This window comes from Eurosta solidaginis, chromosome 1, assembly GCF_040869045.1.
Source record: "Eurosta solidaginis isolate ZX-2024a chromosome 1, ASM4086904v1, whole genome shotgun sequence".
NCBI classification, from domain to species: Eukaryota; Metazoa; Arthropoda; class Insecta; order Diptera; family Tephritidae; genus Eurosta; species Eurosta solidaginis.
Genome location: NC_090319.1, coordinates 97,689,678 through 97,709,624, shown reverse-complemented (window position 1 = coordinate 97,709,624; position 19,947 = coordinate 97,689,678). Strand labels below are relative to the sequence as shown.

Here is a 19,947-nt window from a genome sequence, read left to right as displayed (position 1 = left end):
CACTTACCCAGGACGGCATGTAAACGAAGCACGCGTGACAACCCCGGACATGAGGATGGAAGGCGAGGACGGCGAATTGGATCCGCAGATAGAGGCGCTGGAATATCGACGCAACAGGAGACCGGACTATTCGGGAATCCAATGCTGGAATTGCCAGGCAATGGGCCACTCATATATATACTGCGAGGAACCCATTAGGAATCCTTTTTGCTTCAAATGCGGCCATAGAGGAGTATTAACTCCAAAATACCCTACGGACCATCGCAGGCAGGGAAACCAGTACCCGAGCGAGAAGGCGGGGGAACCTCGTTCGGCTTCAAAGCTCCCACACCAGCCGGCGCTCGGGATGTCGTCCCGTGCACCGAACCAGAGGGTGAATCTCTGCATGGACGTGGTGAGCTTCCGAAGTGCAGTAGTGCCCTGGCAGAAGAACCCTCAAACGTGATAATAACTTACCCTGACAGTACGGACAATTCGAATAGTTCTGAATCCGAGAGTCAAACGTCCTCATCCGCGATGGGTGGACCGACCAGAATACTGCAACGCCAGCATAGGGATGTTGCTTGCCAGACGCATTTTTCACCAAGTCTAGAAGAAAAGGAACCTAGGTGGAGCGAATAAGACATACCATTTTTGAACAATACCCGGTATCGGACAATATTTTGAAGTGCAGGAAGAGATACCACAGGAGAGTACAGGAGCGTAGAGTATTGCAAGCCACCACGTTAACGCTTACAGAGGATGAAAGGCCCCTCGTATAGGCTAAGATTAAGGATAGTTTTCTTGTAGGGCTGTTGGACTCGGGAGCCAACGTCTCCATCTTAGGAAAAAATGGATTAGAATTCCTAGAGGATAATGGCTTCGATTATCAGCCCTTACATGCGTTCGTATATACCGCGGGCGGCAACAAGCAAAAAATTTTAGGCTCAGTATCTCTACCGGTTACCTTTAAAAATATCACAAAGGTTATTCGTTTTTACCTTGTCCCTTCCCTTCTCCAAGAAGCCTACTTCGGGGTAGATTTTTGGAGAGCATTTGCGTTAGCTCCCGAAATATTCCCAAGCGTAGAGTGCATAGAGATTAGACCGGAAAAGGAAGAAGAACTTAACCTCCATGAATTGTCACCAGACCGGAAATTAGAATTACGAAAGGTCATCGAGACGTTTCCTTCGTACGAGAAGTTAGGCCTAGGGCAAACTAAATTAGTAGAGCATCACATTGACACCGGTGATGCCGTTCCCATAAAAAGCAAACATTTCCCTCTTTCGCCACCGAGGCAAGCCGAAGCTTTCAGCGAACTAGACAGGTTACTCGAATTAGGAGTTATAGAAGAATCAAACTCTCCGTGGTGTAGTCCTGTGGTACTGGTTCGGAAACCAGGCAAAGTTAGGCTGTGCATAGATTCCAGGAAGGTCAACGCGGTGACTAAGAAGGACTCATACCCCCTGCCTCATATCAACGGCTTATTGAGCAGAATGAAAGATACGCATTTTATTAGTGGCATTGATCTGAAGGACGCGTTCTTCCAGATCAAATTGACAGAGTCCTCCAAGGACTTTGTACCACTTCAAGGTAATGCCATTTGGTCTGTGCAATGGACCGCAGACTATGAGTAGGCTGATGGCACCTGAAATTGCTCACGGAAGTGGCCAAATGTTTGAGAGACGCAGGGCTGACAATAAACGTGAAGAAAAGTAAATTTTGTCAGAAGGAAATACGCTACTTAGGGTACTTGATTGGCAACGGGTGTTTGAAAGTGGATCCGGGAAAAAAGAAGCAATGCAAAACTTCCCGATCCTTAAATCCCCTCGGCAAGTGCGTAGGTTTGTGGGCATGGCGAATTGGTACAGGGCGTTTATTACCAATTTTGCTGACTTGGCAGGTCCCTTGACGGACTGTCTCCGTAAGTCATCAGGCCCGTTCAAGCTTACCCCTGAAGCTATAGAGGCCTTCGAAAAACTAAAAGTAGCCTTGAGTTCCGCTCCTGTCTTGGCCCAACCTGATTTTTCCCGAGAATTCGTAATCCAATGCGACGCGTCTAAAATAGGTGTTGGCGGAGTGTTGTTCCAGGTCGTTGACGAGGGCGCTGAGCATCCAATCGCGTTTGTGTCGAAAAAGCTGAATAATGCCCAACGCAATTACACGGTAACCGAGCTGGAATGTCTCGCCGCAATAATCAGCGTGAAGCGTTTCCGACCCTATGTTGAGGGATTACCGTTTCGTATTATCACGGACCACTCCAGTCTCAAGTGGTTAATGACACAAAAGGACTTGAGCGGGAGGTTGGCGAGGTGGTCGCTCTTACTGCAAAGATACGACTTTAAAATGTATGGTTGCCGAAATGGTTGACTGAGGAAGCAGTGAGACTAGCACATGACGCTAACCGGAGTTACCATGGCGGGTGGCAGAAAACCTTAGAACGTGTTAGGCAGAAGTACTTCTGGCCGCAGCAGGCTAAGGACGTCAGGGACAACGTCCAGCGTTGTGATACCTGTAAATCGGTAAAACCTACTAACCAACAGTCGAGACCACCTATAGGGAGTACCTTTGAATCCGAAAGGCCATTTCAGCGGTTATATTGCGACTTTCTAGGGCCGTATCCGAGATCTAAGCGGCGCAATCAATTTCTTTTTATAGTACTAGATCATCTTTCGAAATACGTTTGGCTAAAGCCCATGCAGAGATCCACCACTGTTAACGTTATAAATTACTTCGCTTCAGAAATTTTTCCGGTTGTAGGGGTCCCTGAATTTGTTCACAGTGACAATGGTAAGCAGTTTATCTCGAAGGAAATGAACCAATTTTTTGCGAATTACGGGGTGACGCACGTTAGGACGGGGTTATATTCTCCCCAAGCAAACGCATCCGAGCGCGTTAATAGAGAAATTGTTTCGAAGATTAGGATTTTCCTGAAAGATAAATCTGACCATACCGATTGGGATAAGCATATACCCGAGATTTTATCAGTTTTGAGAAGTGATTTTCATACGGTGATTCAGTGCTCTCCATACTTTGCATTATATGGCCAAAATATGGTCCAACATGCCTCAACGTACAAAATTTTAGAGAAACTCGGCAGCCTTCAGGAAGACCAAGTTACGATAGTAAGCAGAGCTGACAAGTTGACCAGTATTCGTAAGCAGATCCGTAGAAATTTAGATCCGGCCATGGATAGGGGAGTAACCACCTATAACAAGCGCTCTAGGCAAGTCAACTACAAGGAAGGTCAGGAAGTTTTTCGGAAAAACTTTGCCTTAAGTAACTTCAAACAGGGCATTAACGCCAAATTCCTGCCAAAATACCTGAAGTGTCGCGTGCTCCGAAAAATAGGCAATGCACTGTATGATCTCGAAGACCTAAACGGGAAATTGATAGGTCGCTTCCACGCTTCGGATATTCGTCCTCAATGAACCAACAAGAACGGTTTTATGCCAAAATACAATTTGATTTTTTTTATATGCCTACCAATTCGACCTTTCTTTTGTCTGGGCGTTGTGACGGTCGGGGACATCTCGCCCAGTATTCTCCCCGAGCACTGACCTCATATGATGTTCACACACGTACTCACCGAGGACCGTGAACACGCTGGCGGTCCACGCTTAGGTCGGACTAGCCTTTCGGAGTTTGGACGAGTTCTCCATATCAAAATGTCTACACTTTTTTTGTTTTGCCTTCCTGTGGGGCGATAACCACTAGAACTCATCTTTCGGAATTTTGACGAGTTCTCCATAACAAATGTCTAATTGCCGCAAAGCCCTTTTAAACTAGAAAACAGAATTAATTCCCAACTTGACTTAACTTTTTTTTTGATGGACCTATGTCGCCCGGCTAGCTTCGTAGTAGGACTTTGAGACTCTTATCTCAGGGGTGAGTTGTGCCCCACGTTGCTTGTCGTCGGAGGTCCCTGTAAGTGGCTTCCCACAGATGATCCGGTTTCCTGTTCGCTTCATCGTCAGGTCTTCAAAGCGAAGCAGGTTTGTTACGGTCTGCTGTTATGGTCTACGGTTACGGTCCACTTGGGAGCGTTTTACAACGAACGCCAAATTAGCACCAAATCATCCAGGTCGTAAAAGTCAACACGAAGTTTTATTGCCACCAGGTTCACTCGATCACCTCGGACCAGAGCGCAACAACCACCAACAGTACCAACACAGCGCGCCCAAGACCGCGTACCACAACCAACAACAGCGTCAACTTCACCAGCAAAATCCACATCACCAGTAACCACGCCTACAGAGGCCCACGGTACGTACTCTGGCGGCCATGTAAGTATCAGCCATGTATAGACTTAAAAATAATTACCCTACAAAAAAAATTTGGTCATAAAACTTACCCACGCCCATGCAAATGTGACTATGAATATAACCTATGACTCTAAAATGACTAGTCAAATGACGTGGAATGACGAGAGCGTTTTTTTGCAGGGTAGTTAAAGAAACTTCTAAGTAATACTTAGAGAGTTTTATACAGTCCGGTTGAACTATTTAACAAGGGTCGATTTTTTTTGTCAAATTGTATTATTGAATACTCAAAATTGTTAGCTATACAACAAGGGGCATACATTTTTTTTCATTTGATAATTTTTCTTGCTTTAAAATGACTGAAGTTAGCTCGATAAGTTTTTAGTCAAAAAAAAAAAAAAAACGGTCTGTATCATTTGAAAAGTTTTAGCGTTCCATTTTTGGAGCTCAAACATAAATTTTTAGAAAATTTTTTGCGACAGTAGCCATTCGTCGATTATGCACGAATTGGCTAAAAGGATTTCAACTTTTTTTCTTATATCATACAAATACAATATATATATATATTGTATTGACTTTCGTTGTGTGCGGACGTGTTTTCGCAGTGTCGTGGGGTGCGCACTTTGTTAATACGTTTTATTTCAACACTATAGCCAATACGTTCCTTTCTATACATACATAAATATGTTTTGTCCAACTTGCAAAGACAAAGTCGATAGAGTGGATGTGAACAAAGTCGCGTGTGCGGATTGTGGAAGTTTTTATCATGCCTCTTGCGCCAAAATTACTGCTGATGATTTGGACTATATGAAGTGCAACAACATTAAGCATCGATGCGAATCATGCTCTATTTTGCGCAGAAAGTCCATACATCAACAGTCATTGCCAGCTTCTATATCTGCTGCTGCCATGGATGTATCAGCTCCGACCGCAACGAAGACTGCCTCACAAACATCAAACAAACTAATGTCATCGGCGCCTTCTAAACAAAAGCAGAACATGCAAAACGTACAAAAACAACAAACGCAAAAGACATTTGGAAATAACAGCGCAAATATTCCCAAAACAAATAGGAACAATAACAACACCAACGCAAGTGGTTCCCACCTCCCTCAGCAAGTGCAAGTGCATAATAATAATCACCCCTATTCTGCATTTCGATAACGTTCCCGTTCTACGCTCCGCTTTAATCGAAGTTTGGTATTCTGCATTACGACGGAATCGTAAAGAGAAGAGGAAGAGCAAATGATTTTTCGAAATCAGCTGTTGGTATGGAATGTGTGAACATTGGAACAAAATAAATTAAAGAAAATTTGTAAAAAACACTGAAAAACGTTTATATTTTATTATCCACGCCATTTTGTACAAAAAAAAGCAATAGAATATATTGCCGCAGTGTTATATTTTTTGAGTGAAGTGATTTCATAATTGTAAGTGTGTGTTTGTCGTTCTTTTGACCAATTCCCTGCCGCGGCCACCGAGTTTTGTTAAAACGAATTCCTGCACGAATATAGTTGACATTTTCTGAATTTTAAGGATGCTAATTTCATTGCACTGGCCTAAAGTACTTTATAAAGGTTTATTTATTCTTTCCGCAAGGATTGTTTACGTTTTCGCTTCACCTTCCCCTAGGCCGGCAGTTTGCTTTGGCATATAACTCGACCCAACGAACAGACACAAATTATAGCTGTCTATTATAATGGAATCAATAGCCGCGGCATTATTTATGGAGTTGGAAAGCAACGCATACGAAAATTGCCAGGCGAGAATGGAAAGGCAAATATTGCGAGATTTGTGTAATCCATTTGAGATGAGTGATGAATTGTAAGAAATTGAACTTAAAAGTGGTAAAGTTTAGACTTATTTTCTTATTTAGGATGCTTTCAAGTATGTGTTAGATACTTTTGCGGGGCAGACACGTCCAAGGACTTCGGCATCGACATGTTGTTTTTGACCTGGAAACATATAAAAAACAATCATCATCAAGCTTTTTACGTTTCTTAACAAGTTTTACTTACATTTTTGTTAAAATTCTATTATAAATTAATAAAAAAATAAAAAGCAAATATTTTTCCGCCAACTAATTTGCAACTTAGAAAAACGGAACTACGATCGAAATGCAGAATACAAAAAATCGAACGATTCGAAGTTGGATCGAAAGAGATTGGAACACAGAATACCAAAATTGCCAAATCGAAAAAATTCCAATCCAAGTCGAAATGCAGAATAGGGCTGAATGATACAGGCACGAAAGAAATAACTTTGCAGTTGTTGTATGACGAGATCATTAGTTTAAAGGAACAAAATACTGATTTTCTCAACATTCACCCCTATTCTGCATTTCGATTACGTTCCCGTTCTACGCTCCGCTTTAATCGAAGTTTGGTATTCTGCATTACGACGGAATCGTAAGAGAAGAGGAAGAGCAAATGATTTTTCGAAATCAGCTGTTGGTACGGAATGTGTGAACATTGGAACAAAATAAATTAAAGAAAATTTGTAAAAACAATGAATAACGTTTATATTTTATTATCCATGCCATTTTGTACAAAAAAAAGCAATAGAATATATTGCCGCAGTGTTATATTTTTTTGAGTGAAGTGTTTTCATAATTGTGTGTTTTTGTCGTTCTTTTGGCCAATTCCCTGCCGTGCCCACCAAGTTTTGTTAAAACGGATTCCTGCACGAATAAAGTTGACATTTTCTGAATTTTAAGGATGCAAATTTCATTGCACTGGCCTAAAATACTTTATAAAGGTTTATTTTTTCTTTCCGCAAGGATTGTTTACGTTTTCGCTTCACCTTCCTCTACGCCGGCAGCTTGCTTTGGCATATAACTCGACCCAACGAACAGACACAAATTATAGCTGTCTATTATAAGGGAATCAATAGCCGCGGCATTATTTATGGAGTTGGAAAGCAACGCACACGAAAATTGCCAGGCGAGAATGGAAAGGCAAATATTGCGAGATTTGTGTAATCCATTTGAGATGAGTGACGAATTGTAAGAAATTTAACTTAAAAGTGGTAAAGTTTAATGACTTATTTTCTTATTTAGGTTCAAAAAAAAACTTTCGACTTAACAAGGATGCTTTCAAGTATGTGTTAGATACTTTTGCGTGGCAAATACGTCCAAGGACTTCGACATCGACATGTTGTTTTTGACCTGGAAACATATAAAAAACAATCATCATGAAGCCTTCTACGTTTCTTAACAAGTTTTACTTACATTTTTGTTAAAATTCTGTTATAAATAATAACAAAATAAAAAGAAAACATTTTTCCGCCAACTAATTTACAACATAGAAAAACGGAACTACGATCGAAATGCAAAATACGCAAAATCGAACGATTCGAAGTTGGATCGAAAGAGATTGGAACAAAGAATACCAAAATTGCCAAATCGAAAAAATTCCAATCCAAGTCGAAATGCAGAATAGGGCTGATTGTAAAGGAGCTCAAAGAGGAAAACTCAAAATTGTGTGCTAAAGTATGCAAGCTTGAAAGTGCATTGAACTGGAGAGAGCAACAACTGCTGAGCAGCGCTGTCGACATTGTTGGTGTGCCGCAGCTAGCAAGTGAGAATGCCAGTGAATGCATAAAAAATATTTTAAGCTCTGCTTTGGGTATAACCGTGACGACAGAAAATTTAAGCAGATGTTATATTAAAAAACTACAGAAGAGAAATGAATCTTCTCATTTGGGTAATGTGCTGCGTGTTCACTTTGCTTCTATTGAGATGAAGAGAAAGTGATGTCTTGTAAACAAAAGGCAAAGGGAAAATTAACCACTGAGCTTTTTGGTGATGTAAACAAACACAATATTTACATAAATGACAGTCTCACTAATTTCAATAGAGCGTTGTTTACAGCGGCAAAAAAAAAAAAAACAAAAAAAGCAAAAAGTTATAAATTCTGTGGTTGAAAAATGGAAAAATCATGATAAAAAAGGCTAATAATGGCGAGGCTGTTGCTTTAAGAACTTTTGACGATTTGTCAAAAATAACTTAGATTCATATAATTATTTATCATCAAAATTAATGGTATTTTTAAATTTCCTATATAATGACAGTGATGCCATAAACACGCCTGTTAATGATTTAAATTTATTGAGTAGTAATAGTGACTCTTTTGTTGTTGTTCACCAAAATATACGCAGTCTTCGGCAAAATTTTGATCTTTTGGTCGGTCATTTTGAGTTGTTTAAAAACAAACCCGATTTAATTTTTGTTTCTGAAATATGGATATACTCTCATGAAATACGAGACTTTACGATACCTGGCTATACTTTTTTTGCTAACACTAATGACCAATATTCTGCAGGTGGTGTTGGAGTTTTTGTTCGAAATATTTACGAGTGTGAATATGTCGAGTATAACATTACAAGCGCAGATATATTAAAGATCTCCTTAATCATATCTGACAAAGTTTTTAATTTCATGTGTGTCTATAGATTACATTCGGTTTCTGCACAGACATTTTTGGAAGAGTTTTCAACACTTCTTTGTAGCGAGAATTCAGGCAATTTCATTATTTTAGGTGACTTTAATTTGGATATCCTCAGACTGAGTGATACAACTGATAACTACCCTGCAAAAATCGTGTGACCAAAAACGCACACAAACACACGAATTTTTGACAGGGGTGACGATTTGGAATGAAAAATTCTCCAAATGAAATAGCATGTTGACAAATTTAGCTTTCCCACAATGTATCGTGCTCTCTCGCACCTATTATTTTTATAGGGATAGCAAAATACGTCATTTGTGCGTGCAAAAAAATCCGCCATTTCTAATTCAGCAGAGACAGCAAAACATTTGGTGGTCGAAAATTTTTTCAATTTTGAGAGTTTTAAATGGAATATCTCCGGAAAGATTTAAAATTAAGAGGGAGTTCTCCAGATCACATATATATATATTTTAAAGTGCGCAAACTTATAATTTAAAAGTTATTTGGTGTTAAAGTTTGCAAATTTCTATTAAAATTTTATATGTGAATACGTATATTATGTGGCAGCACAGCTTTGTAATGTCATCAATAAAATATATGTATATATATATATATATATATGTGCATGTAGCTACAAAAGCGCGATTGATTTAATAAAAACATTTATAACAAGTGAAAACAATGCAAAAATGAAATGTGAAATATACAAAAATGCAATTTAAGTTTATCGTTGCCAATTTATATAGATATTTATGTGGATTAAGGTTTTGAAAGATGTGTAAATTGTAATTTAAAGTGCTATAGAAATTTGCTAAATTTGCAAACTTTAACAACAAATAACTTTTAAATTATAAGTTTGCACACTTTAAAATATATATATTTGTGATCGGGAGAACTCCCTCTTTCATTTGGTACCAAGTTTTACCCCGAACTCGGGGGTGCTATTCTAAAATTTTCCCAAAGTCTTTAATATACAATGATTTTTGCTGTTTATTTCGACAAAAATTTTTGATTTGATTTTTGTGCTCATCGAAAGAATTCACAATTATATAGCACCATGCCGCGAATAATGATAAAAGGTGGTGTGTGGAGAAACACTGAGGTAAGCATTTGACGCGACTGGTTACTCTTGGCCGTTTATTAACTAAATTGATAACTTTCAGGATGAAATCCTCAAAGTAGCTGTAATGAAATATGGCAAAAACCAGTTGTTGTTGATGTTGTTGTTGTTGTAGCGATACGGTTGCTCCCCGAAGGTTTAGGGAGTGATCGATGTGATGGTCCTTTGCCGTTTACAGATCAGGTACGCTCCGGTAACACAGCATCATTAAGGTGCTGGCCCGACCATCTCGGGAACGATTTATATGGCCACATTAAACCTTCAGGCCAATCCGGTATTTTAGTCGCCTCTTACGACAGGCATACCTACCGCGGGTATATTCTAACCCCCTGACCCGCTGGGGTGGCAAAAACCAGTGGTCACGTATTGTATCACTGCTGCATCGCAAATCTGCCAAGCAATGTAAGGCACGCTGTTACGAATGGCTTGATCCTAGCTTAAAGAAGACAGAATGGTCACGCGAGGAGGATGAAAAGTTTTTGCATTTTGCCTAATTAATGCCAACACAATGGCGTACAATTGCGCCGATTATTTCAGAGGGTTAACTGGCACCAATTGTTCACACCAAATTGTTAGGTACAGGATTCGCCACGGGTAGGTGAGGTTGGCAATCCCAACCTCTTGAATCATTTTGGTCGGCAGGTATGCCGCGGATATATTCTTGGCACTTGTTATTGATGGCTTTTATGATGCCACCAATACAACCTGGACAGACGCCAATGCTCAGTCAACCACCCAAGCCGTGTCAACCCCCAATACCCGGACACGTCCGGACGTCCTGGTTATAATGTATGCTAATACAACTAATAATTTACAAATTTGCTGATGATTATTTTTGTGTTATTTTCTTTAGCAACCACCTGAACCTGTTACTGGTAAATATCAACAGCCGCAACAGTATGATCAAGCCCAACGCCGTTCAGATCCCGATCAGATGCCAAATCCGATAAGCGTTATCATTGAAAATCAAAATAGCGCTGGTGGTGCTTTTATTACTAATGCTCAGGGTTTATTACCACCATTGGTGACCACAAAATATGTGGTAGAAGATCAGGGTAACTCATCGCCACGTTACGTTAGGTATCGATAATCGAAATTAATGTTTTGTTTGGCAATTACATTGATATTTCTTCTTTGCAGGTCGTCTTTGTATTGCATACATGCAACAGCTGATTTATTAAAAACAACAGCTTTGTCCATTACACTTACCGCCTCACCAATGGCACGAACGGTTGAGGGTGAATATGAGCCACCCATTGTAAATTTTGGTGAATTGGGTGCAATTAGATCTAATCGTTGCAAGGCTCAATAGCAACTAATGTGTAAAGTAACAAGAGATGGTAAAAAAAATCTTTCACTTCTACTTGTGTTGATTGATCCATATTTTTTCTCAACAGTGCCAACTGCATATTTCCAACAGTTGGGCCATACCGGACAGCCTGTTGATAAATATGAACGTCCTGAACTTGTATTGGGTACATGAGTATTTGTGTAAAAAATGCTTGGGTACCGATAGCTCTCATGGTAAACCTTAACTCATATCCACATCAATGCCTCGCATTCAATTGGGTTCACGTAGTATGGACAAGCATATTGTTGATTCCAGTGGTAAGGCCACAATTTCAAATGATGGGGCAACCATTATGAAACTATTGGATATTGTGAATCCAGCCGTAAAACTCTAGTAGACATCGCCAAATTTCAAAATGCTGAGGTAAGTTTTTTGTTATATTAGAATGTGTAGAATAAAAATGTTTCTCTTATCAGGTCGGCGATGGCACCACTTCAGTAGTACTTTAAGCAGGTGAAATCTTAAAACAAGTTAAACCATATGTTGAGGAAGGCGTGCATGCACGTATCATCATTAAAGCTATACGTAAAGCATTATAATTATGCATGACCAAAATATGACATGGCTGTACATGTGGAAGCGTCAATCAAAGGAACAGCAAAGAGCTTTATTGGGAAAATGCTCTGCCACAGCAATTTCCTCCAATGTCCAACAGTATCAGAAAATTGTTAATGCTGAATGGCGTCTCCTGTACAATAAAATAGGTAAGTAAGGCGCCAATGTTGTGTTTTCTAAACTACCAATTGGTGATGTTGGTACACAGTATTTTGCAGATCGTGAAATGTTCTGTTAGTGTACCAGAAGAAGATTTGAAACGTACAATGAAAGCTTGTGGTGGAGCTGTTATGACTACAGCTAATGATATTAATTCAAGTGTTTTGGGTCAATGTGATTACTTTGAAGAACGTCAAGTTGGTGGTGAACATTTCAACATTTTCCAAGGTTTGATAGTGGGTTTGACATTAACTTCATTTTTATAGTTTATAATTATTTAAAGGTTGCGTTAATGCTAGAACATATACATTGATTTTACGTCGCGGTGCCGAACAATTTTTGAAAGAAACTGAGCTTCGTTACATGATGCTATAATGATTGTGCGGCGTACAATTAAACATGATTCTGTTGTTGCTGGTAAGTCAAAATACAAATTGAAAATAATTTCTAATCTTAAATTGATAAGTAAAATAATGAAAAGATTGTGTCCAACTCCGGAAGAAAAAACTATAAAATTTGTGTCAGTGAAATGATAATTATTGCTTTTGGTTGTTATTTTGAGGCATCGTCATCGAGTTCCTTCTGATCGTATATGCCGGTTCTTTTGCATTCTTTTACATGCATAAAGTGCCGTTTAAGTCTTCCTCACCCTCTCCTCCACGTTGAGCTTCCATGACAGCTTACTGTCTAGGATCATTCCTAGATATTTTGTGCAAGGTTTCCCCGTAGGGTCGCCCCTCCTAACTTAGGCCTGGTCCAATTAGGGACCTTGTACCTCTTTGAAAACAAGACCATATGCAACGTCATCTGCGTAAACCGTAAGTTTTTCTGGTCCCTCGTAGAATCCCTAAGCAGTTGGTTAATGACCAGCGTCCACAGCAGAGGTGATAGCACCCGGAGTGCCCCTGTCCACTAATTTCGTGGCCGCGTACAATCCCCATTGCGATGTAATCTTACTGCAGTTTAACATGCAGTCGATCCATCTGGGTAAGGCTGGATGTACTTTAACGTAATTAAGACCATCAATAATCGCCCATTTAGAAAGCCCCGGCAATGCTTCTAGAGCATATTCCTTATATTCCAGGGCCTTTTCTATGCTTATTACCACCCTATGCAACGCGGTGTCTACTGACTTGCCTTTGGTGTACGCCTGTTGTGTTGTGGAGAGCAGCTTTTCATCCACGTTGGACTTTATGTACACATCTATCAGCCTCTCAAAGGTTTTGAGCAGAAATTATGGGTCTATAATCTTTGGGATACACGAGACCGATCTTCCCCGCCTTTGGTAGGAAAGCTACACGAGCAGTTCTCCAAGAGTGCGGTACATGATTCAGTTTATGCACCCATCGAATATTATTTTAAGCCATCCCACGACCGCCCTACTTGAAACTTGTAGCATGGCCGGACATGTACCATCTGAGCCCGGCGATTTCACCACCACTACGAGGTCCTCAGTAGTGTAATTAGGCAGCATATATGAATGCAGCTGTTTCCTTACCATTACTACAGCTCGCACCCGTCCTTCCGTTTGCGCATAGTAAACGCCAAATCCGCGCGCGCTAAGTCCAGAACCCTTTCCTCCCGATGGAAGCCACGGCTCCTGGATCAGCGCGTTAGGAGGAGGGGTTCGCTCGACGCCACTTTACTGTGTTGGAGGTTTATCTGTATGACTCGCAGTACCAATGGGCTGCTTGTCCCCCTCCAGCACCTTCATCGTGACGTCGTCGTCCTCCTCTAGCCCTTTTGGTTTAGAGTGTTCGAAGCCCCCTTCAGTCTCTTGTACCTGTTGTGCCGGGTGTTCCTCTGTGCGACTCAGCACCATCTGGCTGTTGGTCCCCTTCTAACACATTCGGGGTGACGTGGGCTACCTCCACCTGTCTTTTTTCCCTTAGGCTTTTGAGGTCCTTTTCTACGTCCACCGTGTTAGGACTTTAATACCCGCGACTTCTTTTCCTGAGTCGCATATACATTTTGCCTGTACCTAAGGACATTTTTCCAAGCTGCGCGTACAATATATCCTCCGCCTGCTTGTTTATTTGGAAGATGTATAACTAACCTTCGTCCGTAGGCCGAGATACAGTAAGGACCTTCGAATCCTGTGTCGGTATGTTCGGATTCTGATTTTGCAAAAGTCGCAGTGTATCCTCCGACTTCATCACGCATGGTATCCATACCTTAACTTTTGTTACCTTGGGGATTTGCGCTTTATCCACCATCTCAAAACGAGCGTTCGTGCCCTGCCTTTGGAGGTTTGGAACCACTTCCTCCAGCCATCGCAAGCTCGCGATGTTGTCGCACGCTATCATCTTCATACCATTATACCATCCCCCGAATCAAAGGTTGGAAGGAGCTTACTTGGTTATTCCCGCATCATCTTAACTTACTTACTTACTTACTTAATTGGCGCCTAACCGTCTAAACGGTTATGGCCGTCCAACAAGGCGCGCCAGTCGCTCCTTCGCTCCGCCAACCGGCGCCAATTGGTCACACCAAGGGAGTTTAAATCGTTTTCCACCTGGTCCTTCCAACGGAGTGGGGGCCGCCCTCTACCTCTGCTTCCATAGGCGGGTTCCGATAGAAACACTTTCTTGGCCGGAGCATCATCTTTCATTCGCATAACATGGCCAGCGCAGCCGCTGCGTTTTAATTCGCTGGACTATGTTGATGTCTGCGTATAGCTCGTACAGCTCTTCTTCGGTACTCGCCATCGCCAACGCGTAGAGGTCCATAAATCTTTCGAAGAACTTTTCTCTCGAACACTCCCAAAGCCGCTTCATCTGCTGTTGTCATGGTCCATGCTTCTGCCCCATATAGCAGGACGGGTACGATAAGTGACTTGTAGAGTATGATTTTCGTTCGCCGAGAGAGGAATTTACTTTTCAATTGCCTACCTAGTCCAAAGTAGCATTTATTGGCAAGATTGATTCTTCGCTGGATTTCAGTGCTTATGTTGCTAGTGTTGATGCTGGTTCCCAAATAAACGAAGTCTTTTACTATTTCGAAATTATGGCTGCCAACAGTAGCGTGGTTGCCAAGGCGCATATGCGCTGACTCTTTGCTCGATGACAGCAGGTACTTCGTTTTGTCCTCATTCACCATCAAACCCATCTTTACCGCTTCTTTTTCCAGCTTGGAGTAAGCAGAACTAACAGCGCGGGTGTTTAGGCCGATGATATCAATGTCATCAGCATATGCCAGTAATTGCACGCTTTTATAGTATATTGTTCCAGTGCGGTTAAGTTCTGCAGCTAGTATAATTTTCTCCAGCATCAAATTAAAGAAATCGCACGATAGGGGGTCACCCTGTCTGAAACCTCGTTTAGTTTCGAACGGCTCGGAGAGGTCCTTCCCAATTCTGACTGAGCTGATGGTGTTGCTCAACGTCATTTTGCACAGCCGTATAAGTTTTGCGGGGAAACCAAATTCAGACATAGCGGCATATAGGCAGCTCCTTTTCGTGCTGTCGAAGGCGGCTTTAAAGTCGACGAAGAGGTGATGTGTGTCGATTCTCTTTTCACGGGTTTTTTCCAAGATTTGGCGCATTGTGAAAATCTGGTCGATGGTAGATTTACCAGGTCTGAAGCCGCACTGATAAGGTCCAATCAGCCGGTTCACGGTGGGCTTCAATCTTTCGCACAATACACTTGAAAGGACCTTATATGCGATATTAAGAAGGCTGATTCCACGATAGTTGGTGCATTTTGCAGTATCCCCCTTCTTGTGGACTGGGCAAAGAACACTTAGATTCCAACCGCTCGAGGTCAAAGGTCATTGCCTTAATAGCACCGCAGAAAAATTCCTCCAATTCTTTTCTCCTAGAGAGAACAATAATTGGGGAATAGGAATTTCAAATCTTCGAAGTCCGCTGATTTGCCAATTGAAATTTTGTTGCGCATTTCTATTTTTGTTAACAAATTAAAAGTTTAGTTATTGTTGCGAATTTGTTTAAAATTGAGAAAAAAAAATATAAGCAAAGCAACAGGGAGCAACAAACGAATGATGCAACCATCTTTCACACGTTGTTATTGTAGCAGTGCTTCGCCCCATCCAATAGGTGCGACCGATCAGAAATTATCATCAATATCCTCTAACGGGAGTCCAAGGAAACTTGCTGTTTCGACAGGGGGGACCATAATGAAAGGGGTGTTAGAGGCGTTGATTCCACATTACAATTAAAGAGATGGTTGGTGTCATGTGGGGACACATTGCAAGCGGGGCATACATTTTGTATGTCGGGGTTGATTCTGGATAGGTAAGAGTTTAACCTGTTACAGTATCCAGAACGAAGTTGAGCTAGAGTGACTCGCTTTTCTCTGGGGAGTATGCGTTCCTCTTCCGCGAGGTTTGGATACTTTTCTTTCAGTACTGGATTCACCGGGCAATTCCTAGCATAACGGTCCGACGCTTGTTTATGGAATTCACCAAGGACCTGCTTGTGTTTTCTCGCTTCATACGGCTGGGTTCTCAGGAGCCGTATTTCCTCAAAATGCTTACGGAGATGACTCCTTAGGCCCCTAGGCGGTGCTGGTTGACCAATCAGATGTCTGTTGGGATGCTCAGGTTTCTGGGTATTCAACAGGAACTGTTTGGTCAGCATATCATTTCTCTCCCTGATGGGGAGTATTCTCGCCTCATTATGCAGATGGTGTTCTGGGGACATAAGAAGACAGCCCGTGGCAATTCTGAGAGCAGTATTTTGGCTTCTTCTGTGGGTAATTTTTAGGCTTGGCGACTATATGGGTGACGCGCATGAGCGTTTCTTTATCCTTTCCCCAGGTACTGCCAGCGAGGGATTTAAGGATTTTGGTACGGCTCTGAATTCTCGGAACAATTGCGGCTGCGTGCTCACCAAAATGTAGGTCCTGATGAAAGTCACACCCAAAATTTTAAGGTGTAAGACAGTCGGTAGGGTAATGTCATATGGTCGACATTTGGCGCGGCCATGTTTTAAAAAGGATCACCGATGATTTGGTTGGTTGCAATATCAGGTTTCGCGAGGCGACAAAACTGGAGAGATTGGGGAGATAGCTGTTTATTTTATTACAAAGCTCATCGGTGTAGGAAACAATAGCATAGATGTAGAAGCAATAGTGACTCCTTCTGGTGGTAAACGTAGCTATTGATATGTAGAAGTTAAACAGAAATTTGATGAATATGAGTTTTTTTAAGTTATTGCAAAAAAGCGTTGAGGATTTTTAATATCTTACGAGGTACCTTCGTACATGTTTCTAAGAATGAAGAATGAGACCTATTCAAACTTCGCTATACTTTAACATACGATACTTTACCCCATTTTAACACAACTATCATTTATTGATTTTATTAAATTTTATAAAATGTTTCTTCCTCCACAGTTCCATTTCCATATTGGATGGTAAATATGGCTTTCGCATTTTCTCCATCAACAACTGACAAGGTGGAAAAAATCTATGCGCGTAAATCGCAACATATCTTGGTCGAGCGTTTCTTCAATAGCTCTCTAGTGGTGATGGTGACAGCAGAAAAACCCAACTGTTTACAAATGTTACAATATATCAATTGCGTCTACGGCTCAAATACCCACAGTATATGAATGAATCGAACGCACCTAATTGTCTGCCTAACGGATAGTATACATATTCATCAAATCGAAAATATTGCATCAAACGAACTGGGTCTGAATACTGAAACAGTACACATATTCAAAATCGATGAGGAGGCTGTGATGATGGTATAGGGTGAGTTGTTGAATAACATACGAAAACCACTTTAACCCATCTATATATTTGCATTACAGCTAAAGCTTTACAAACAGCAAAAATCGCTGGCGCCAAGCAATTGGAAAAGGCAGTGAAGCATTCATCACACTGTACGGATGGTGTAAAGTTAGAAACTGCTGTTGAACAGCTGCCACCGACACAACGGTCATCTCTACTTCGCCGAGTAACGGCTCGTCCGACTATCTATCGAAGACAGTATAATCATATCTTTTGCCAACACAGGTTAGCGATGTGCTTGCACAGGAAAAGATTTCAATTGGAAAACAAAAACCAATTAAGAGAGTTTATTTATTATTAAAGTATTTACTTTTCTTTATATCAACAGTATTAATTTAAGTTGCAATATCACGTACATATATAATAAGGGATGTGATACGATTTATGTCGGAATTAGATTTGAAACCAATCAATACTCCTGCTAAGGGTTGTAGAATTATTGCTTGAATAATTAGATTTAGAACAATAATAAGTCTGACTTAATTACAAGTCGTACATTTTTAAATTCATCAATTACGACAGCAATCGGATTCTACGACACCTCTGAATATTCTTGATCTGAAAAAAGAGTATACCTAATCTGAATTTCTACTAAGCTTTCAGTTGTAGATTATTCAAATAATTGGAGTTTTTTCTAAAGCTTCAAATTATTTTCTACTCGCTTAGAAAAGATTTCAATTGGAAAACAAAAACCAATTAAGAGAGTTTATGTTATTATTAAAGTACTTACTTTTCTTTATATCAATTGTATTAATTTAAGTTGCAATATCACGTACATATAAAATAAGGGATGTGATACGATTGCTGACGGAATTAGATTTGAAACCAATCAATACTCCTGCTATGGGTTGCAGAATTATTGCTTGAATGATTAGATTTAGAACAATAATAAGTCTGACTCAATTACTAGTAGTACATTTTTAAGTTCATCAATTACGACAGCAATCGGATTCCACGACACCTTTGAATATTCTTGATCTGAAAAAAAAGAGTAAATCTAATCTGAATTTCTAATTAGCTTTTAGTTGTAGATTTAAATTGATTCAAATAATTGGAGTTTTTTCTAAAGCTCAAAATTATTTTCTGTTCGCTTGGAAAAGATTTCAATTGGAAAACAAAAACCAATAAGGCGAGTTTGTTTACTATTAAAATAATTACTTTTCTTTATATCAACTGTATTAATTTAAGTTGCAATTTCATGTGCATATATAATAAGGGATGTCGTAATACGATTGCTGTCGGAATTAGATTTGAAACCAATCAATACTCCTGCTAAGGGTTGCAGAATTATTGCTTGAATGATTAGATTTAGAACAATAATAAGTCTGACTCAATTACTAGTCGTACATTTTTAAATTCATCAATTACGACAGCAATCGGATTCTACGACACCTTTGAATATTCATGATCTGAAAAAAGAGTAAACCTAATCTGAATTTCTACTAAGCTTTAAGTTGTAGATTATTCAAATAATTGGAGTTTTTTCTAAAGCTTAATATTATTTTTTTGCTCGCTTAGAAGACATTGGAAAACAAAAACCAATTAAGCGAGTTTATTTATTATTAAAGTTCTTCTGTTTTATATGAACTGGATTAATATAAGTTCCAATTTCATGTACATATATAATAATATTGAAAATAATAAATATTGAAAATTCAATTTTTTTGGTTCATATTTTATTCATATGGCTGCTCCAGGTAAAGTAAATCTGCAGGTAAAATTCACGTTATATGGCGGTTATATAAATGGTAAAACCGCAGTAAAATTGATTGTCAAATGGCTCGAAAATGTAGAGTGAAATGACGGAAAAATGACTGCCATTTGACGAGCATTGTGACGTGTGTGAGTAGCACAGTGCTATGCTCACATCCTATAAGTGGGAGCGGAATGCACGATCACATTAATAGGAACGAAACGGAAAATTTGGTCACAAAAGTTAATCACGCCCATGCAAACGTGACTATGAATATAACCGCTGCAGAAAGTCACAATGACCGTAAAATGACTAGTAAAATGACGTGGAGCGTTTTTGCAGGGTACCTAACGCTTATGGCTAATCATGGTTTAACATCATTCTTAAATGTATCTACTCGTAGTGTTTCTGGAAGCTGCATCGACCATGTTTTTGGTCGCAGCAGCTGTAGTACTTTTAAAAATATTTCCGGCATAAACCTTGACTTTAAAATTACAGATCATACTATGACTGGTATAGTAATAAATATTGCATGGAAAAAAAGCATAAATAGAAGTAACACGAGTTCAAAATTAACCAAGATTAATTTCGGTTTGCTTAATCAAAGCTTACGGTTTGAGTCCT

At 40.1% G+C, this 19,947-nt stretch overlaps 1 protein-coding gene across 3 annotated transcripts; it reads left to right on the top strand.

Moving 5' to 3' along the window:
• The first annotated feature begins 8,984 nt into the window (after positions 1-8,984).
• Positions 8,985-19,289, top strand: LOC137236549 (protein transport protein Sec24C-like). Of its 3 annotated transcripts, none has more exons than XM_067759301.1 (10): positions 8,985-9,164; positions 9,653-9,791; positions 10,663-10,889; positions 10,950-11,149; positions 11,207-11,523; positions 11,577-11,864; positions 11,924-12,102; positions 12,158-12,291; positions 17,229-17,591; positions 17,651-19,289. In XM_067759301.1, the coding sequence occupies exons 2-4, from the start codon at positions 9,747-9,749 to the stop codon at positions 11,119-11,121; spliced, it is 444 nt and encodes a 147-aa protein (XP_067615402.1). In that variant the 5' UTR covers positions 8,985-9,164; positions 9,653-9,746; the 3' UTR covers positions 11,122-11,149; positions 11,207-11,523; positions 11,577-11,864; positions 11,924-12,102; positions 12,158-12,291; positions 17,229-17,591; positions 17,651-19,289. The 3 variants fall into 3 exon arrangements, 2 of the variants coding, with proteins under 2 accessions (XP_067615402.1, XP_067615403.1); XR_010948482.1 differs by lacking the exon at positions 8,985-9,164 and adding an exon at positions 9,853-10,598 and having other exon boundaries at positions 9,189-9,791; XM_067759302.1 differs by lacking the exon at positions 8,985-9,164 and having other exon boundaries at positions 9,174-9,791; positions 11,934-12,102.
• Positions 19,290-19,947: the final 658 nt, after the last annotated feature.

Coding starts and splice junctions, on each gene's coding strand:
- LOC137236549 (XM_067759301.1), top strand. CDS start 9,747: ATGCCGCGAATAATGATAAAAGGTGGTGTGTGGAGAAACACTGAG. Junction 9,792..10,662: donor GTGTGTGGAGAAACACTGAG/GTAAGCATTTGA, acceptor TATTTTCTTTAG/CAACCACCTGAACCTGTTAC. Junction 10,890..10,949: donor TCATCGCCACGTTACGTTAG/GTATCGATAATC, acceptor TCTTCTTTGCAG/GTCGTCTTTGTATTGCATAC.